At 40.3% G+C, this 18,743-nt stretch overlaps 1 protein-coding gene across 1 annotated transcript in view; it reads right to left on the bottom strand.

Annotated features, from left to right (window-relative positions):
- The window catches only part of KCNU1 (potassium calcium-activated channel subfamily U member 1), a 75,936-nt gene that overhangs the window by 45,389 nt on the left and 11,804 nt on the right, over positions 1-18,743 (bottom strand). The window contains exons 13-20 of the mRNA XM_075042189.1: positions 17,871-17,953; positions 16,936-17,005; positions 16,350-16,505; positions 14,292-14,404; positions 14,119-14,187; positions 12,153-12,242; positions 11,921-12,021; positions 7,901-7,997 (exon numbers count right to left, since the gene is read on the bottom strand). Coding sequence (XP_074898290.1) covers positions 7,901-7,997; positions 11,921-12,021; positions 12,153-12,242; positions 14,119-14,187; positions 14,292-14,404; positions 16,350-16,505; positions 16,936-17,005; positions 17,871-17,953 — 779 coding nt within the window. The remainder of the gene's footprint in view (positions 1-7,900; positions 7,998-11,920; positions 12,022-12,152; positions 12,243-14,118; positions 14,188-14,291; positions 14,405-16,349; positions 16,506-16,935; positions 17,006-17,870; positions 17,954-18,743) is intronic.

The raw sequence follows: 18,743 nt of genomic DNA on the forward strand, positions 1-18,743 counted from the left end.
GTGATATATAAGAAAAGACACTTTCTGCTTTTGTTATCTGCTCTCCATTTCTGCATTCAACCTCCATCCAAATCACCTCTCTCAGCTAACACTTTTACTATATGAGGACATGTTGTTCAGCCATAGATAGAAACCAGGTGTAATAACTCCAACACTTTTACAAATTAATATAGCACGGTTATCGTGGGGAAGCTGGATACTACTTCTGCAGGCAGATCTCATGTGTCAGAGCTATAAGCCATTGTTTCTGACAGAAGACAATATCTCACTATTCATAACAGCCCTTGTGGAATCTTTGCCGAAGACTCCTTCTCCCCTTCCAAGGTCACAGGAGGGCTAGATAAAACGCAGCTTCTCCTCCTTGGCATGGACAAGTGTACATGCGTATTTTTGTTCTTCCACTGCTACTTGGGCTGGGCACACGCTATATTTTAAAAACCAAACCCTGATCCTGCTACCCACACACAGAATAGAGACTTGCTTTGATTCCAGAGAGTAAGACAGCAGACAGCTTGAGTAAGGGTGGCAAAATTCAGCTCCTAATTATTAGATTAAACCCTTGAAACAGTTGTCATGTATGAAGGGACAAAGCAGAATTTGGCAAACAGGAAGGGAAAAAACAAATATTCTCATACTGATAAATAATCTCTGAAGACAACCTTGTCATTTTTGAGAGCATCTCAACAGTTTCTCTTTTTTTTTTTTTTTTTGGTCACTGCTTATCAAAATTTGCATGGATAGTTAGTGGGTTAATTTAATTATGAGCAGCATTTATGAACAGCCTGATGGGGGATCTGCAGAGGGCAATAGAATCTGTTCTTGAATTATGAAATTGCACACACTCACACATCTGGAAGCCGTCATGGGACAAATCTCTGTCTTGTAAATGCGTGTTGAGTGTTACAATATTTTACTAAGCACTCCCAATCTGTCAAGGTTTACAGGAGAGTAGAGACTGGGAACATTTGGGATCATTTGTGGCTTAGAGCCATTAGCTACTTCCACCCACTTATTGTGACGTTATTAATAGCAAAATAATCTAAAGAGCAGAACTTGGCTTACTCAAGATTTTAGATAATAGAAGTGATTTTCACTAAAGGCTAAAACCAGGGAGCCAGGACCCAGCTGAATAATAGACTATGCTGGGTAGCACAGCCTTATTTTTGGCTGAGCTGGTGGTAGCTTTGTGCAGACTCTGTTCCTCAGAAGACTTACCTGCAGACCTAGCCTAGCACTGTTGTTTCAGGTCTGTGTAAGAGGTGGCACATCGTGACACCACCCAAAAAATCAGCAGAAAAGAAAATGCTATGTTATCAGTGTGATGTTGACCATCCCTTACTAACTGCCCTCCTCAACAACTGTTAATGGTAAGAAGGGCGTTAAGCACCACACACAAGACAGATACATTTACACTTCATTAAACCATGGATAGTGTAACAAAAGCTATCTGCCAGAAGATGAAAATACATAAGCTCTACCTCGAGACTACCCCTACTAAAACTCAAGTTAACTGGCTAAAAACCAATGCCATAATACTTGCATGACATCCAGGGATGCTTGTGACCACTGTATCGGCATTGCCAAGAGTAATTCTAAATTCTCCTGGACTCAAAGACAGAGACCAGAATGGCACTGAGACTCAAATCATGCACAAGTCCAATTCTAGCCTGGCACATAGGAATGGGATTTCATCCCACGAAAAGCAATCACCTGCTGAGGAAATCAGGACTTGGCCTGTAGAAGAAACTTTGCACAAAGTTTCTTCACCTTCTGGAGCCATACCTCAATGAAAAGATTTGGAAGACTTCAAAACTCCATGGAGATTTTGGCTTCTTGTTAAGCCATTGCATATCTGTTCAACTTAAATCCCCATCCAATCATTAAATACGGGTGGTTTTTTTTTTTTAATGGGTCATTATGATGTGATTTATGACATTGGTGTAATTGTCAGAATTACTGTGGGTAATTAAAATATGAAATGCGTGCTGCCAGAGGCTTCAGTCATTCTCAGCACCCTCATTAAAAATCAGGAGCTGACCAAATTATAAATAGACTGGTTTGCACAAGTTCACAGGGAAAGCTAATTATGAAACTTATCCTTATGCACTCAGAAGTCACACCATCAGTCATGCAAATTCTTTAAGTGATTATACTATTGTATAACGTGGAATCGGATTAGTACGTACAGGTGGGTGCAACTCCAGTTACAATGTGCAGTACAACAGCACTTTGCATGGTGAATGTGAATCCCTAAAACTCTTATGCAAGCTTGATGATAGATGTGGGACCAGGGCCTGGGGAAGAGAGAGGTGCTGTATTTTCATGTGAAATATAGAAAAAAAGACTGAGGAATACAGGGAGAGGCTACAAAGGATAAGGCACTCTGATCTCTAATGGTAAGTCTCAGAGAAACAAGAGGCATGTGAACGCAAGGGAAGAGAGCTTTAGAAAGAAGCTGGAATAAACTTTGCATTAGCTGACTAAATTTGTAAGGAATGGCGACTGGCTAAAATCACAGGGAGTTTAGGTGCCAAATACAGTGAGCGTGAATGCAAACTCAAGCTAAGAAAATGTTCTATATATAAAGGCAGGCAAGGGCTGAGACTTTATCTTTCTAGTATTCTGAATATTTTACTCTCCAGAAGGGAAGGAAAAAATAAAAAAGTAACTGGAGGCCTATATCCAAAAATTCAACCAAGAAGTAAATCACTGTTGGAAGAAGAGTCCTGTTACGAGTTACCAGTAACAGCTCCAGTGACTTAAAGGCCCAAACGGAGCATGTTTTTGCTTATTATGGGGTTTCAAAAAAAAAAAAAAAAAAAAAAAAAGAAAAAGAAAAAAGTGAAACCCCTTTTTCCCTCTTTTCAATGCCAGTAAACAGACTTGGTTTTCATGCAAAGAGACAATGCAGTCTGTACAAAACAAGTTTGGGCAGATTTTGCACACCATGGAAGCTAGGTTTTCTGTGTCAGAAATCCACTAAAATATCTGCTCCATCACAATGATTTGTCAGTCTTATTTGTTGTGCAAGTTTCAGTGAAGATAAGACTTCAGTGTTCCACGAGCAAGATTCAGCCAGTCCGCATTGACATAACAATTTATTGGGGTGCTTAAAGATCCATTTATACCAAGAAAAGTCATGTTCCAAAAATAATGCTGATTTATATTCTGTGTACCTGCACAAGATTCTGGGGGCTGGAGATTTGAAGAGAGAAAGTTTGGGGGAAGGTATGCATGGATGATGTCTCCCACCTGAATTTTTTTAGGAAGTCAGATAAACCTAGTTATCTGCATGTGTATTTATCAGCTTAAATATCATTCCATCCAACCTGTCACCCTGACTCTGACAAGTAGTCCTCAAAAATATACAGCAAGAAAAATGGGACTTCCCAACACAACAATAAGTGGAATGCAAAATATTATTGCCTCTTCCTAGAGGAGCTCCCTGCCTAACATCCGTTCATAAACTTCCAGCATCCAAAATACCCGTTCATCTTCTTCCTTATGCATCCCAAACTCCAGAAATGCCATTTGTGTAGTTAAGGAGGGACTCCTTTTAGAATTCCACCCCGAAGTGTTTGAGAGGTACCTATAGGCATCCACACTTTTCCATGTTTCTACAAACCCTCTGAGGTTTGGCTATCAATGAAACACCCCTTCGATGTCTCTCTCCCATTCTAGCAATAAAACTAAAGCTGAAGGAACGTGAAACTTGTCTAACTTGTGAGGTTTTTTGCTATGCCAACAGACTGCTACATTTTCCAGAGCCCCCACCCTGTAGCGTAAATACCAGGTAGTGATCAAAAGCACAATGTGCCTGCTGACAAAAGGGATCTTGCTCACTGTAACAACACTTTCTCCACCTTTATCTATCTCCTTTTTCTTGAGAACACAGTTTTACACTTGTCCTTCATACAAATAACCCGAGGGTGGGAATTATTCAGAAGGCTCGTGTTTGACACCCCATCTGTTCATTTCTGACAGCGATATATAATGTAAGGCTATAAAAACTTGAAAAATAATGCAACATAAAAAGGGATTGACTCGGCTCCAAGAGGCCATAAACGGTAACAAATACCATTGTATGATTTATTTCATGCTGTAATCTTTACAGTAAGTCATCTTTCAGACATTTCCTTGTGACAGGTTTTAATAATATTAATGCCCAGAGCAATCCAAATCATCGCCAATAGACATATTTATCAAGCTGCCAATCCAAGTAAATGAAATTCTATAAGCAATAATGTAACATGTTTAAAGGAAGCTAATAAAACAAGTCAGGAGAGAAATATTACTGCAAAGTATGCTCTCTCTAATCCAGCCCTGGATTTTATACAGCCAAAATGCAAATCTTTCCCTCCATGATTTATCGCTCCAAAAATACCAATGACCTTTTCAGGAGCTCTTGCACAGCCCTTCTCACACATTTATAAAGATTGTGATGCATTCTGCCAGATGAGCTGAGCTGGAGCGCTCAGCATTACTGCCTTGTTTTGCCCTACCTTTGGATTGGGAAGTGATGGGTAGCATCAAAGAGTAGGATCTTAAGTCTTTAAGATTTAGTAAAGACTGACAAGCCTTAACATAGGCTTGGCAACTCAGCAGGTATTTACGAGCAATTATCCAGGCACTAGATAAGTTACAATTAACAGGGAGATAAAACTTGGTTCTTTAACCTGGTTTCCCTTTTAATCTAATTCAGTTTCTACTAATCCATTGCTTGGCTGAAGTGACTGCACCAGGGCAAAAGGGAAGGAGACACTGCAGAGTTGTGTACACCTGGAGCCTTGCTCACAAACATTCTTTTATGCCTCACTAGAAACTTAGCAGGAATGAAAAACAAGAGTCAACAATTCAGCAAAACATACACCATTAAATTTGTCATGCCTTAGGCAAGAATGTGTGGAAAAACCATGACTAGTAAAGCAAGTGTATCGATGCAGGGGCTCAGAAGTGCTTGAGGAATCCTAACAGGTCTTTATGTATTCACTTCTGGATGAGCTTTATAGGTATTAGGGTTTTGTTGTACTGGTTTGTGACGACTTTTTTTTTTTTTTTTTAAATGATGCTAATTAAGTTCTCCTGGATATAAAGATCTGCTTATTTTCAGTGGGGGAAACAAAAAGAGAAAGGAAGAAGTGTACAAGACTTAATACGCGCAATACAATTTAAGATATCTTCCATTAAAATAGTCTAGGACACCAGCAATATTGGCAAGACCTGAATCAAGTATGTTCTGAGTCTTATCCTACTATATTTTATAGAATTTCCCTGCATTATGGTTTGATTATGTTTTTCATTGATTAGCCCATATGCAAATCTTGTCTCAATCTCAGATGCAAATTTCTTTTAAAAAAAAAATAATTGGGATTTAAATATTTAGTTGGCTAATGTCCCAGTAAACACAGATCCTTTCAAAGGACCCTATAAAGGGGCAAGAGGGTTAGTATCCAAGTAATTTTAAAAGTACTGCCTGCTGGACACAGTGGAAGTAATCTCTACTGCATATTCAGAGAACCCTGGAAATGAGACTTGCGTTAAAATGTCTACCTTCTCTAGATCAGATTGCAGTTTACCATCCTAAATCAAATGGAGCAGAGATTTGAACATGGAGCTCCCCTTGGTCACTGTCCTGACTATCCTAATTTGGAAGCAAAAGGTCAGTGTTAGCTTTTCTATTAGCAGAACACCCCAGGTGGAAAACCTCACCTTAATCTGAAAATGGGCAATTGGATCCAATTCTACTCTTAGTTTAAATAATAATAAAAAATATTTAAGATTAATTTGAGAACTCTAATGTTATGAAGAGTCAGCCCCAAAGAGCTGTATTTTGCATTGTGAAGTTTCCTCTATGACTTTCAATACCTCATTTCACCCTTTCCTACTTCCCTTTGCCTTCCCACTCTTTGTCTGTTCTTTCTATTTAGACTGAGAGCTCTTTAGGGCAGAAACTGCCTTTTACCATGCACATACACAGCATCCAGCCTAACACGATCCCAGTCCCAGTAGAAGCCTCAAGGCACCGCTATAATACAAATAATAAATACTGCAACTAATAACAACAGTACAGTAAAATGTCCTCCCCAGGGAAGTGCTGGAAGACCAGTCCCTGGTGTCATTTAAAACTAAACACTAGAAAACATACCTGCACTGACTGGATAGAATATAGAGTCTTTATGATATGGTTATGAGGGAGAATCTTGATGGGGATGGGAACAATTATTTATCTGCATATTTGGCTATTTCTTTAGGGGATTTCAAAATATCTCTTAGTAACATTTTTGTTCCTCACTGCTAAGCAGCAGTAGAGATCTCAGGGAAAATAAATAAATAAATAAGAAATATATAATCCCCAAGGTGTAATCCCGGAGTATGGAAACTCACTTCACTTAAATACCTCCCTCTGGCATAATTGACTTTTCATGTGCATGTTAATAATGATATTTCAGCAGGTTGCGAGGGCTTGTTCTTCTCTCCCTACCCCCCACCCCCTTTGGTAAATTATGTTATTGGGCATGAGGAGGGGGAGGGACACATTATAAATCTAATTATGTTTTCGTTTATATTTAACAAGTCAGCACAATCTGGTAGTATGCGCATATGTATTTACTGTGCAGTCCCAATATTTACAGCTGACCTAATCAGTTGTAGGACAGCAGCAGTGAGCAACATTTTATTGTCCCGATACCATGTATGTGCTGGGGACAGCTGCTAAGATGCAAAGCTCTCCAGAGGACACCTTAGAGTCCTTGCCATACTGACATTTGCCTTTGCTGCTGAAGCACAAGACAGGGTTTTGAAGGGAGGGGAGACATCATTTATTGAGCCTCTTCAGTTCTACAGAGCTGCAAATTGCTCACAAGCAGAAAGAAGGCAAGGAATACCAGTTTGTGCATCTCTTCCCCTACTAGGTTCCTGTTTACTCCCTGCAAATTCTAGTGTGACACTGTTTGCTAATATGTCCTGTTACCTTCTCTAGTGGATGCTTTGGAAGAGCGTAACAGCTTGCTATTACTGACAGCTCAGTATCAAAACCACGATACTGGTCTGATATGCTGATATGCTTCCTTATGCTGAATGTAGCAGCTCAGGATAGGAGGAGTCCCAGTGCAAGTCAACTGGACTGGCAAACTAAGTACACTGTAGATACGAATACTGCAATTCACACCTTGCCTTAGACAGCAGATGACTGTGCTCTGCCACCAGTTTGTAAACCCTGCTGGGAAATCAGATTCCTCTGGCTAGGAAGAATTTAGATGGCCTAGAAAGGACTCCTCTAGCATGCATTACTGATGTTAGAGAAAGGCTGTAGTGTGTGATTTCTCTTGGATCTCCATTTGCTTTAGAACAAACTTCTTTTAGAGTATACCAGAGTTTGCTACTCTTCCAGGTTGCTGCCAGCATCACACTACAATTAAATATCTGAGCAAAGAGCAAATCGTGGTGTTGGCTGTTAATGCTCCTACGCCTAGTTGCTCCTGCCTCCGCTCTGCTCTCTCAGAAGGAGCCAAATAAAATGTGCTCATGACTCAGCTGTTCAGCACTGGTATCATTGGGCTTCTGTCTGGAAGGCAGTGAGCGCTTTCAGATGTACCAATCCCTTCCTTCTCCTTCCCTTTGTTCCTCCATAGTGCTATCAGGGGTTCACAGCACAGGCTTTGAGCTTGCAGGAGAGGATGAAAGGCTAAGGATTTGGATGCATAGGCATACGTTGTGTTTTCTATGCTGTTCAATTGATCAAGATAAGGAGAATCCATAAGCATCCACTTCAACCACAACCACCAACAATAGCAGAATTAGTAAAGAGGCACACCCTGCTGTTCCCACTTTCCACACAAATTTGCAGTCAGTCAGTCCAGGAAATGTCTGCTCAGCATACACACAGCTTTACGTTTCTTACCCAGTAACAGAACTCTGAGGTGGGAGAACACCAAGGGACCTTGACTTTGCAGGCTCTCCATCTGAAACATGTGATTCTCTATAGAATTTCAGTTTCTCTGAAACAAAGGCAATGAAACAGAATTGGGTTCCTTTTGTATAGCCTTCAGTTACATTTTGGTTGTGTCAGCAAATGGCTACCATGGCATTTGAGGATTCTGTGGGGGCTTCAGAAATGCTAGACAAAGGAGCTCTGAGTAATTGGTTATTCATACCAACTGCTCAGAAATACAGCATAGCATTATAGTAATTCCACCTAGCATGCATAAAACAGTCTTAAATATGGTGAGCACTACAAACTTAACACACCATTTCATTCCAAAGGGAGCTCCTTCTCATTGCGAGGTTCTTGTGTTGGAATCTGGAAGCTAAAACTCATACAGAACTGCAGAGTTTTTCTCCCAAAATGAAGGAAACCTTTGCCAGTTCTGCAGGTGGAGGCACAGATGAAGTAAGCATACCCTCAACTCATAGCCAACACACACTTGTGTGACCTGTAAGACCTTTGTTCTCTCATTTTGCATGGGAAAGAACAAGATGTGTTCTTGACTAAGAGAATCACAACTTACATTGGAAAATGAGGGGGTCCCAGAGCTAGTCCTGAAGGGGGTGAGCAGGTTTCTGGGCTGGTTCTGTAGGGAGGGGGAAGTCCAAGGTGCATGGGGGTACTAGGGCTGGGCCTGGCCTTAAAAGTGTGGAGGAGGAGGATCCTGGTCCTGCAGGGGACAAGGCGTGCTCTAAGTGCTCTATGAAAACATGGTCCTCCATACAAGAAAAAAAAAAAAAAAAAAAAGCCAGAGGGTAGGAAGAGTTCATACTGTGTACTTGTACCATCCTTATACCTGTCCTAAGTGACTTGCAATTATTCATGACACTATTCTCTGAGAGTCAAACCATTTTTAACTTCCTCAATTTCCCATCTGGATATCAAAATTCAGAAAGGCTAAGTGGCCTAAAGTCCTAGATTGAATCTGAGGAAGCAGATCAAGAAAATGAGTTCAAGTTTCCGAAATCCTGAAGCAGCTATTTAACAGCTGGAACATCTTTTCTCTGACATTTGATCTAGTCCTTTCTGGGCCATAATCTGAGGTCGTGGGCAATTAAGCCCAGCATTATAACACCAGGCAGTGATTTGAGAATGTACAGCAGCACCCTCTGAGATTTAAGAGCACCAGAGCCTGCCTACATCTCCTGCTTTTCATGGTGATGTAGCTGGTTCAGGATGCATGATGTTACTCCTCACACTCCCCTGGTCCATACTTTTGTTGCTAGTCTGCATTCCTCCCCTTGTCAGCATTTGACAAGAGGCGCAGCAAAGCTCTCTATGTCACATGTGTCTAAACATGTCCAATGCATACAGATGGGAAAGGAAAGGTTGGACTCTGGAGGAACATTCAGACACATGTATCTTTTTATCTCACAAACTGACAGATGAACCCTCTCACACACCTTTAACTTTCTTATGATGTCGTAACTATTGCCAAACCATACTAACCCAGATGAAACAGCTGGCAATTCCAAAAATACCCCTGGAAGAAAAAGGGACAGACATCCGTCTAAATAGGTGATTTGTCAACCTTAACCTGTAATTCGGCTACACAGGTGTGCTAAAAGCAGGTGCATTTACCCTTAGTAACAGGACACCAGTTTCTACACAGCCCTGTGTTCAATGAGGCAGGAGTTGGATGTGGAGAGCGATAGTTCTCTGAGGAGGCTACATGCCACTTGATTCCTCTAGGTCAAGCTAAATGGAATAAGTCAAGTCAGAGAATGAAAATTCAGAACAGCCTGTCTTATGCAGGAACTAATAAGTATCTGAGAGAATTCTCTTCCAGTCTTCTAAACCAAGATACCTGGCCAACTCCACAGAGCTGGGCTCAGTCCCAGCCTTTTATCACAGACTTCCTGGGTTCCTATGAACAATCTGTGCAGGGCCTGACTGCTCAGGGCAGCTCTGAGGTGCTGCACAGATGCAGAACAGGGAGAAAAGTTCTCATTTACTTCCACTGCCTGATCAGGTCCCGAAGAGGGGCAGGGTGTCATTGTCTCAAGAAGCCCTATTGCCGCTTAATACATATTTGATGATTAAAAAAAATCATTACTAATCTAATAATAGTAATAGGTTTTGATTAAGTCGGGATGATAAAGGAAAAAATAGCCTTTGTTTTCTGTTCTGACTGCACTCAGGTACACCATTTACACTCCTGTTAAAATGACAACAGTAGCTTCTTTGACTAAAGCTCGCAATCTGTGAGACTCCTGTATTAGTTTTTAGATTCATGACAATGAACTTGCTTTTTGCCAACTAAATTTCCTTATTTCTATTGCAGGTACTGGAGGCATACTCATCTACACTAGTTGGGGTCTTTTCCATCTAACCTTCCCCTTACTTCCATCACAATGAGTTTGGAGGAATCCAGAATACCATGTACCACTTAAACTACATCATATGGAGAGTGGAGGAATGAACCAAAGTGCTTATAATTAAGCTCTGTTTTGCTCTGATACATCCAGAATCCTAGGGGAAACCAATGGCAAGGTCTTTTGCCTGGCAAAGCTCCTGATCCACCTCAGGCAACTACTCTCTCTACAGTATAACTGGTGCAGAACTGCAGGTTTGCAAACAACTGCTTTTTATTAATACACATTTATACTGAAATGTCATCTTGTCCTTTTAAAATCTAAGATTGCCTAGGAAACAAGAAGAAAACCAACCAGGTGGAGAGCTCCTATGGTGTCAATGTCTTTCTATTCATTTGCCATTGACTTTTATTGAGATGTCTTTGCAGTTTATGGAAGTCTCTTTTCTGGGAGGTAACTGGCTTTCAGGGCCTTAGTTACATCTATGCTGATAAGTGTGTTGGACTGAAAATGGGCTTCAGCTTCTCTTTCTACATGACATTACTACATGGAGTCCTCCAGGTGTCAGCATGTTTGTGCTTGTTCACTCAGTCTGGCTGAGCACAGTGTGAATGAGTATTGCCTTTATCTCAAACCATCTGCAGTTCAGAGAGGCATGTTTTGTAATGTGGCTTGGCTGCCATCTGCTGCTTAAAGGATTTGCAAGCGTTTGAAATACAAGTAGGCATGCATGTGTATATCCACATTTAATGGAAAGCTCCTTCTCTACTCTTTAAAGCAAGCACCATCTCAATGGAGGGGAGATACTAGCAGAGAAATTTACAGGAGCCTAGAAGAGGTGTACGTTTTGGCCTCAAATGCTTAATGAAAAGGCAGCAAGCTTCAATTTGGTGCAGTTACACATAGATCTGAGAGGCTGTTCTCTATTTCGATGGAAAACTAACACCTGACAAAGACCCACATCTTCAAAAATGGCGTTTGAGGTGAAAAAGGGATAAGTTGCTCTGCTTAGGGTTAGACGTTACCCATGATTAATCTGTTCTCTCCATCCAGCTAAGATTTGCAGTCCTTGGAGCAAAGACCATTAAGTGTTGCTATACAACTTGTACAACCTCAAAAACATTTATCTGACTTCATGGTTAAAGTTTTATATTCTCATGATGACAAAGATCTAGACACACTTCCTCAGGGAATCCTGACCAAGAATCTAGTACAAACCAGACACAAAATTCTGTTTTTATCCAGCTGTAGCTTTTGCTTCAATTATACACATACTATAGTAGTAAGACACATTTGCTTCAGTCTCTGAAGTTAAAGAACAGTATTCTGTGATAAACCTGTTAACGAGTGAAAATCTTGAATAAGGTATATTCTGTCCTACTCTTTTTTAGCCAAGAAGCTTTGACTCCTAAAGAAAAGCATAAATTTGAAGCATTTAAAGTATAATCATAATCTCTGAGACTTACTGGTATCATCAGAACACTCCCTATTTTATCAGGTAAGTAAAGGGCTGTGTATTCCAACCTAACCTTCTAGAGAAATAGTTAATAAAAATACAATTAAGAAATATTCATTCAGCCATCTTTTTTTTTAAATGAGAAACAGATTTTTTAAAAATTACCTGAAAAAGATTTTGAGTAGAGTCTGCTTTTACATTGACATTTTTCAATCTGCTCTGGATCCTGTATATCGCTGTGACAGGCTTTACAATAGAACTGTGCCCTAGAAAACAAAAGTGAATTAGGCAGAACTGAATTGTGTTTAACTGATGAGAGAATAAATGCACTCATCTGCTCTTGAAAGATTTTCTGTTCTAGACCTTTTTTCAACAAAACAGTAATAGGGAATCTTACCTTTTGACTTCTGCCAGGGAATGAGCAATAAAAAAGCCCATTGTATTCTGATGTAGCTTTATCTGCGCAGATGGATTGATCAGGATGGTGCTGTATTGAGAAACAATCAAAGGAATAATCACAGTTTGTCTGTCTGGTGACATTTTTCGCCTCTGTTGTGAGAATTCAGACTATATGATCATAACAGTTTCCTCTCACCTCACAATCTTACATTAATCCTCTTTGTTATAGCTTCTGTGACTTATGAGAGACACACAAGACATGAAAATGTTAACATGCTTTTTCAATGGCATAAAGGGAATTTACTGTCCACAGAAACCTGGGGGAGCCATGGAAGAACAGGGACTCAAAGCATGCAAATCAGCTTTTGTTAGGATTTCTGCAGTTTATTCAACTCTGAGGTTCCTGAGGATTTGGCAGCTTTTTTTTTTTTGTAATTAATTTGCTAAACTGTAAACTTCATATGAAACAGGTGCTTTCACTTCCAGTGCATTATTTTTGAACATGTTTAATGTAATAACATAATTCATAGTTTACTGCAGCCTGGATGGGTCATTTCTCCATGGGGTCACTGAGAATCCCAAATATGCACACTTAAAATAAAAGTTCTGTGCACCTGAAGATACTAAGGATGTGCAGGGTTTGAGGTATTTGTTCTAATGCTGAGCTGCTGTGCTGCTTTAAGCACATCTATGTCGAATCCCCTGCAGCATCATTAAATTTACCACTTTCCCCTACAAAGGCCACTCAAGGTACCAGCTCAGTCCAAATTCTTATTGCTTTCAACCCAGTTTTAATGAATACTGGTAGTGCGAATGGCATAGGGAAAGATGACAAGGTTGTTAACATTTTCTTTCCACACAACAGAAGGCCTGGACTCAGCTCCTCCAGATTCATGGCTCAGAGGACAAACAAAATACGAATGATTATAATTATTACTGCAGATACTGTAGCAACATCTAGACGTCCTGCTTTTAGAAGAGGTATCTGTTCTGTGCCAACTGTAGTGTAAAGAAAGCAAAAATATAGTCTCTACATCTGAAAGACCACGCAGCTTCCTTTTCCCTCTTGCTTTCTTTTTTCATCATTCTATTTTCAGCCAGACAATGTATGAACTCAAGGAAGAATAGATTGAGTTGTGGACTGTTTTCCATTAGTGCTAAGCAACTACATCTACTGACTTCTTTTAGTGTAGAGTTCATTCAACAATTCTGGAAGAAAGCCCCAATGTATTTCTCACAGCAGTGTTTCCCTACAACCCTCTGTTTTCAGAGTTTCTATTCTAGAGTTTCGTCAAAACAGCCATTTCCTTTATAAAAAGTGGAAACAGAAATAATTGCACTCAATAGTCTGCATTTTCTGGGCGATTTCTCAAGCTTTTTAAAGATCTATGGCACTTATTTATTCCCCTTTCTGAACTAGTTCCAGCTTCCCCATTAGGATGTCTTGTATTTCATCATTAGAACAGACAGAGTCTTATCTGGCCCAGGACCAGATCAGCTTCAGAGAGCAAAAGCTGTGCTGCCAGCATTGACAAATTATCCCTTTATGACAATGCTTTATAGCATTTAGGAGCCTCTCTAAAACTCACGTGGCTAAAAAAAATGAGGAGGTGTTTCCTTTACCAATCAAAATAAATATGCTTGAGTCACCCCAAATCAGTGAGACCTATGCTGTTTGCATATGGAATAAAGGTAAGAATGGTGTTTCATCTCCCATCTCTCGCCTGATTATCTGTGAGAAAAGAGGAAGCAGAAGAGATTGCTGTATATGGTAAAATTCACGCCAGCACTTAAGTAACCAGGAACAACATTTCGATCCTGTCTCCTAAATGCTGTGCATAGGAAGATAAGAGGTGTATAAAAACTGTGCAGACCCTAGGCCGTGTTTCTTCTGAGTTCTTTGGAAATTGTTAGTTTGGAATTAGTTGACTTCTTACTAGAAGAGAAGTCTGCCAGACAATTACCTCTCCCCTTGACTGCCAAATTTGAGTTCAATTCCCAAGAGGACAAGGTTCAGTTTTAGAAAGCACAACCTGGGGAAAGAAAGCAAGCCACAGTTGGTCACAATATCTCTGTACTGTGAAAAGACACATCTGGAAGGAAATAACAGAAAAACAACCACATCTGTACCACATACCGACAAACCTCTATAAAAGTCATGTCTGCAAAATCATTGGAGAGCTGAGAAGTCATTACTTTGTAGTCTTTGTCTTCCAGAAGCTTTTTGTCCTTCAAATATTTTCTCTTTGTCTAAAAGAATCAACCATAAACAGAATGTATTTATTGAAAGGCAAAGCAAGTAGGATATGTAATCTAACACTGGGCCGATATTCTAACACCACACGGTATTAGATCAAAGGCCCTTAGTTACTGGAAACAGAATGACATCAGCTATATGTTGTCACAGACAATATCACAGTTGATAAACAACAGACCAGGGAAAGTCTCAACCCTTCCAGACATTTCCAATTCATATTATCATCAAAGAACAGGTGTTATTACTGCATACAAATAAAGTTACAGGGAAATTTCATGACTGCAAAGTATTGGGAGCCCATTATTTGAGGAAAGTTACACCTTACTTTGCAATAAGATTAACCTGCCTCCTTAGTTATTCAGATGAGGACTGGTCTTGTGTTAAGTTTTACCAATCATAAATACAGCTATTGGAGGTGTGATTTATTGCTGAACTGTGATCTTCTACTCCAGTATAAGCACCTTTTTTCCTTTGGTAGTTGTATGACTAGGGAAGGGTTGTTTATACCTAGGCAGTTAAATCAGCAAAACATTCTACTGCTTACAGCTCCTTCAGGTTTTAGACTGCCACTCACTGTGTCACCATATATGCTGTTCTCTTAGCCTTCTACATAAAACTTAATAGGCTACTACAAATGTGCAAAAAAGTGTTGCTTTCCAAATAAAAATTATCTAATGGATTTTGACATAAAAGGCTTTTTTCAATTTAAAAAGTTTGCTGAGTTTTCATAGTATGCTTAAAAAAACTTAAAATATCAATTTTGCTAGCTTTGCCATGTCTGTGAAATATTTGGACTTGAATGAAACAGCATGTGTCAATGAAAAAAACACTTTAACCAGCAGCCCAATTCTACATACAACTTCTGCATTGATAAACTCTGTATTTATTTCACCTGATATCTCTTTAGTTTGTCTAAATTAATTTTGTGAATTAAAAGTCCCTGAAGAGAGAAAGCAGTCAAATTCTTTTGTGCAGGAGATTAATGTGAAGTATCACATATAGCCACTAGGTGATAGCAAAACCATGTCCACTGCAGGACTAGCAAACCTGAGGCTTGTTCAGGCAACTTCATGCCTAAAAGTTCTGTATTTTTATTATTTCAATAGATCTTCTGGTATTGATTTGGAAATATCTGAGTAACTTGTGTACTGTGAAGTTAATGCATAGTTTATCAATTTTGCATTGTAGCAGGTACTGATGAGGAAAGACAGATAAAAGGAGGATAAATTTGGATCACCCTCCTTGCATAGAGATGACAGGATTTCTAATTGCCACTGTTGTTGTGTAAATTACCCTGTAAGACCCAACGAAAGAAATAAATAAGCCTAAAAGGATACTGAAGAAAGCACGCTATTAACTGGAAAAGATATATTGGACTGATTTTCAGCCCATTTTTGGGGGTGTCAAGCAGGAGTGGTTCCACTGAAGTGCTTTAAGCACAGATTCAAATTGTGAATGCCAGACAGAATGGAATCAAACACAGATGCAGAGAAGCTAACAGGGTCCCTACTGTGCAGTAACCAAAACTGATTTACTGTGTTCTCTCAGAGGCAGTGGAGCACCAGCATCACATTATTGCTTTTGAACCTACAGCAACAGACAAGGTGTTTCCACGTATCAGCTAAATGCAGCAGCATAGCTTGCTATGCGCCATCCTTTGCTTTGGTACCTCCTTGCACACTACTGTAAAATGCATCCTTAGGTTCTTTTGCTTCAGCATGCTCTAGAGTACTCTTTTCACCTCTTGCACTGAATTCAAGTATTAAATCAGAAATAGTCTGTTAGGTTTTCTTGTCTTCTGTGCCAATCTTAATCCCAGCATGAACAAGATAAGCTTCAAAAGACCTGGCTGCAGCTTCTACTCAGAAGTCCGGCACATACTTCAGAGAAGATTCCACTGGGCTGCATTCACATTACTTAGACAAGTGAAGGACATACCTCAGTATCCTCTTTCACAATGAACAAATTGGTTAGGAGGGTAGACAAACCAGGAACAAGGCAGCTTTGGGCTATGAAGCCTAGCTTCAGTTCAGCGAAACAGACAATGCTGTCGCCTGTCCTCCAGTCCCAGCCGGGGATGTTTGGCAGGTATACCTGTTTCAGAGTACAAAGGTGATTACAGATCAGCACAGAGATAGGCAGGGCCACAATGTTTCTGTAAAATGACAATTCTTGTCTTTCTTGCCTTCAAAATTATTATTTTTTTAAAATCTGTGCTGGAATATGCTAGCAGATAGCTAAATGGACTTCTGAGGTTCTTTGGGTGGGTTTGGTTTTTTAGTATTCTTTTTTTAAACTTTAAATGTGGATTTGCTGACAACTTTGACAAAACCAACAAAAACAAACACAGAGTTATTCTTTATTTTTGGTAATGTTAAAAGATATTCTAGATAGGTTAGTAACTGGATGAGTAAGAGGGACTGGACAAAGATCCTATTTTCATAAAGGGCAGAGATTTTTGACTCCATCAAGGCCAGAATTTCAACCGTGACAACTCTCATGACAGACAAGACAATTGTGATACCTTGTTACAAGACTGAATTATCTGTAAAATTACTCTTGTGTTCGGATAGTGATTCTTGATAGACAGCACTCTGTACAAAAGATATAATATCTGATTAATATGCTTGGTTCTCGCTAGGGTCTCTCATTTTTCACGTCAGAGTAGTTTACTCTGGCAGACAGTGATTGGAGAGTCGTGACAAAGAACAGCATATGACCCAATACCTGTATCTGGGACCTCTACACTTTAAGTATATCCAAGTCCACTATGTGGAGAGGAAGGTAATCACCACCAAAAGATTTTAAGATACTGGTGCATGGCTTGGACACAGGGTGAAGAATCATACCTGTATCCCACTAGAAGTCTAGAGCTAAGAGAAGCAACAATAATGAATATTATTTGCTTTGCCAATTCCACCTGTAGTTTTCATTCATAAACTAGTATCTCCACTTTAGTAGATGCCTCGCAAGTAGAAAATAAAGGTAATTTGGAACTTGGACTTCTGGACTGTTTTGGGGGTGTGCTAATTACGCCACCAGATTCACACAACCCAGCAGTACTAAGGGAGTCCTCAATTTAAGTCTGCCCAGTACAAGTATCTCTAGAATTAGCAGACCTGACAGCAGAGCTGCACCAGCCAGTAGTGTGCAACTCTCACCAGTGTAAAGGATCCAGACTCCTCAACTGCTAATATTCAGGGTATTGAAGAAGGTAATTACACCATATTTAGTAACATTATATTCTGTATGGGGTTACAAGGCTGCACAGCTGCTACCTGTCTCAATCCCTCAACACATCTGATAAAATCATAGCAGAAAGCAGTCAGTTGGCTTTCAGAGTTCTCAGGCAGAAAAAAAACGTGACAGGACAAATATGTTCCCCTGCCAGCAGCACTATCTGTGTCACTATTAATATCAATCAGATAGAGATGAAAGCACTGGAGTATCTCATCCTACCTCATGATATTGGAAGTATCTTCAGTATAAGGTTGTGGAGAGTGAACATCTGCTAGAATGAGACAAGCATTTGCAGATTCCATCTGTAACCCAGGAGAGAAAAGGTAAATCAGGGTTTAACCCCATATGAAGTACAACAATCTCCGACAGCAAGATGATTTGGTGGCACATGTCTTTAGTTAAAAATTGTGTAAGATCATAGAATCATTTAGGTTGGAAAAGACCTCCAAGATCACTGAGTCCAACCGTCAACCATGCCCACTAAACCATGTCCTGATGTGCCTTGTCTATGCGCTTTTTGAATACCTCCACGGATGGTGACTCAATCACTTTCCTGGGCAGCCTGTTCAATGCTTGACAACCCCTTCAGTAAAGAAAATTTTCCTAATACCCAATCTAAACCTCCCCTGCCACAACTTGAGGCCATTTTCCTCTCGTCCTATCTCCAGCCACCTGACAGAAGAGACCAGCACCCACCTCACTGCAACCTCCTTTCAGGTAGTTGTAGAGACTGATAAGGTCTCCCCTCAGCCTCCTTTTCTCCAGACTAAACCACCCCAGTTCCCTCAGCAGCTCCTCAAAAGGCTTGTGCTCCAGGCCCCTCATCAGCTTGGTTACCCTTCTCTGGACGTGCTCCAGCACCTCAATGTCTTTCCTGTAGTGAGGGGCCCAAAACTGAACACAGTACTCAAGGTGTGGCCTCACCAGTGCTGAGTACAAGGGAACAGTCAATTCCCTGCTCCTGTCACACTATTTCTGATACAGGCCAGGATGCCGTTGGCCTTCTTGGCCACCTGGGCACACTGCTGGCTCATATTCAGCTGGCTGTCAGCCAGCACCCCCAGGTATTTTTCTGCCAGGCAGCTTTCCAGC

Source organism: Buteo buteo, chromosome 12, assembly GCF_964188355.1.
Source record: "Buteo buteo chromosome 12, bButBut1.hap1.1, whole genome shotgun sequence".
Taxonomy (NCBI): domain Eukaryota; kingdom Metazoa; phylum Chordata; class Aves; order Accipitriformes; family Accipitridae; genus Buteo; species Buteo buteo.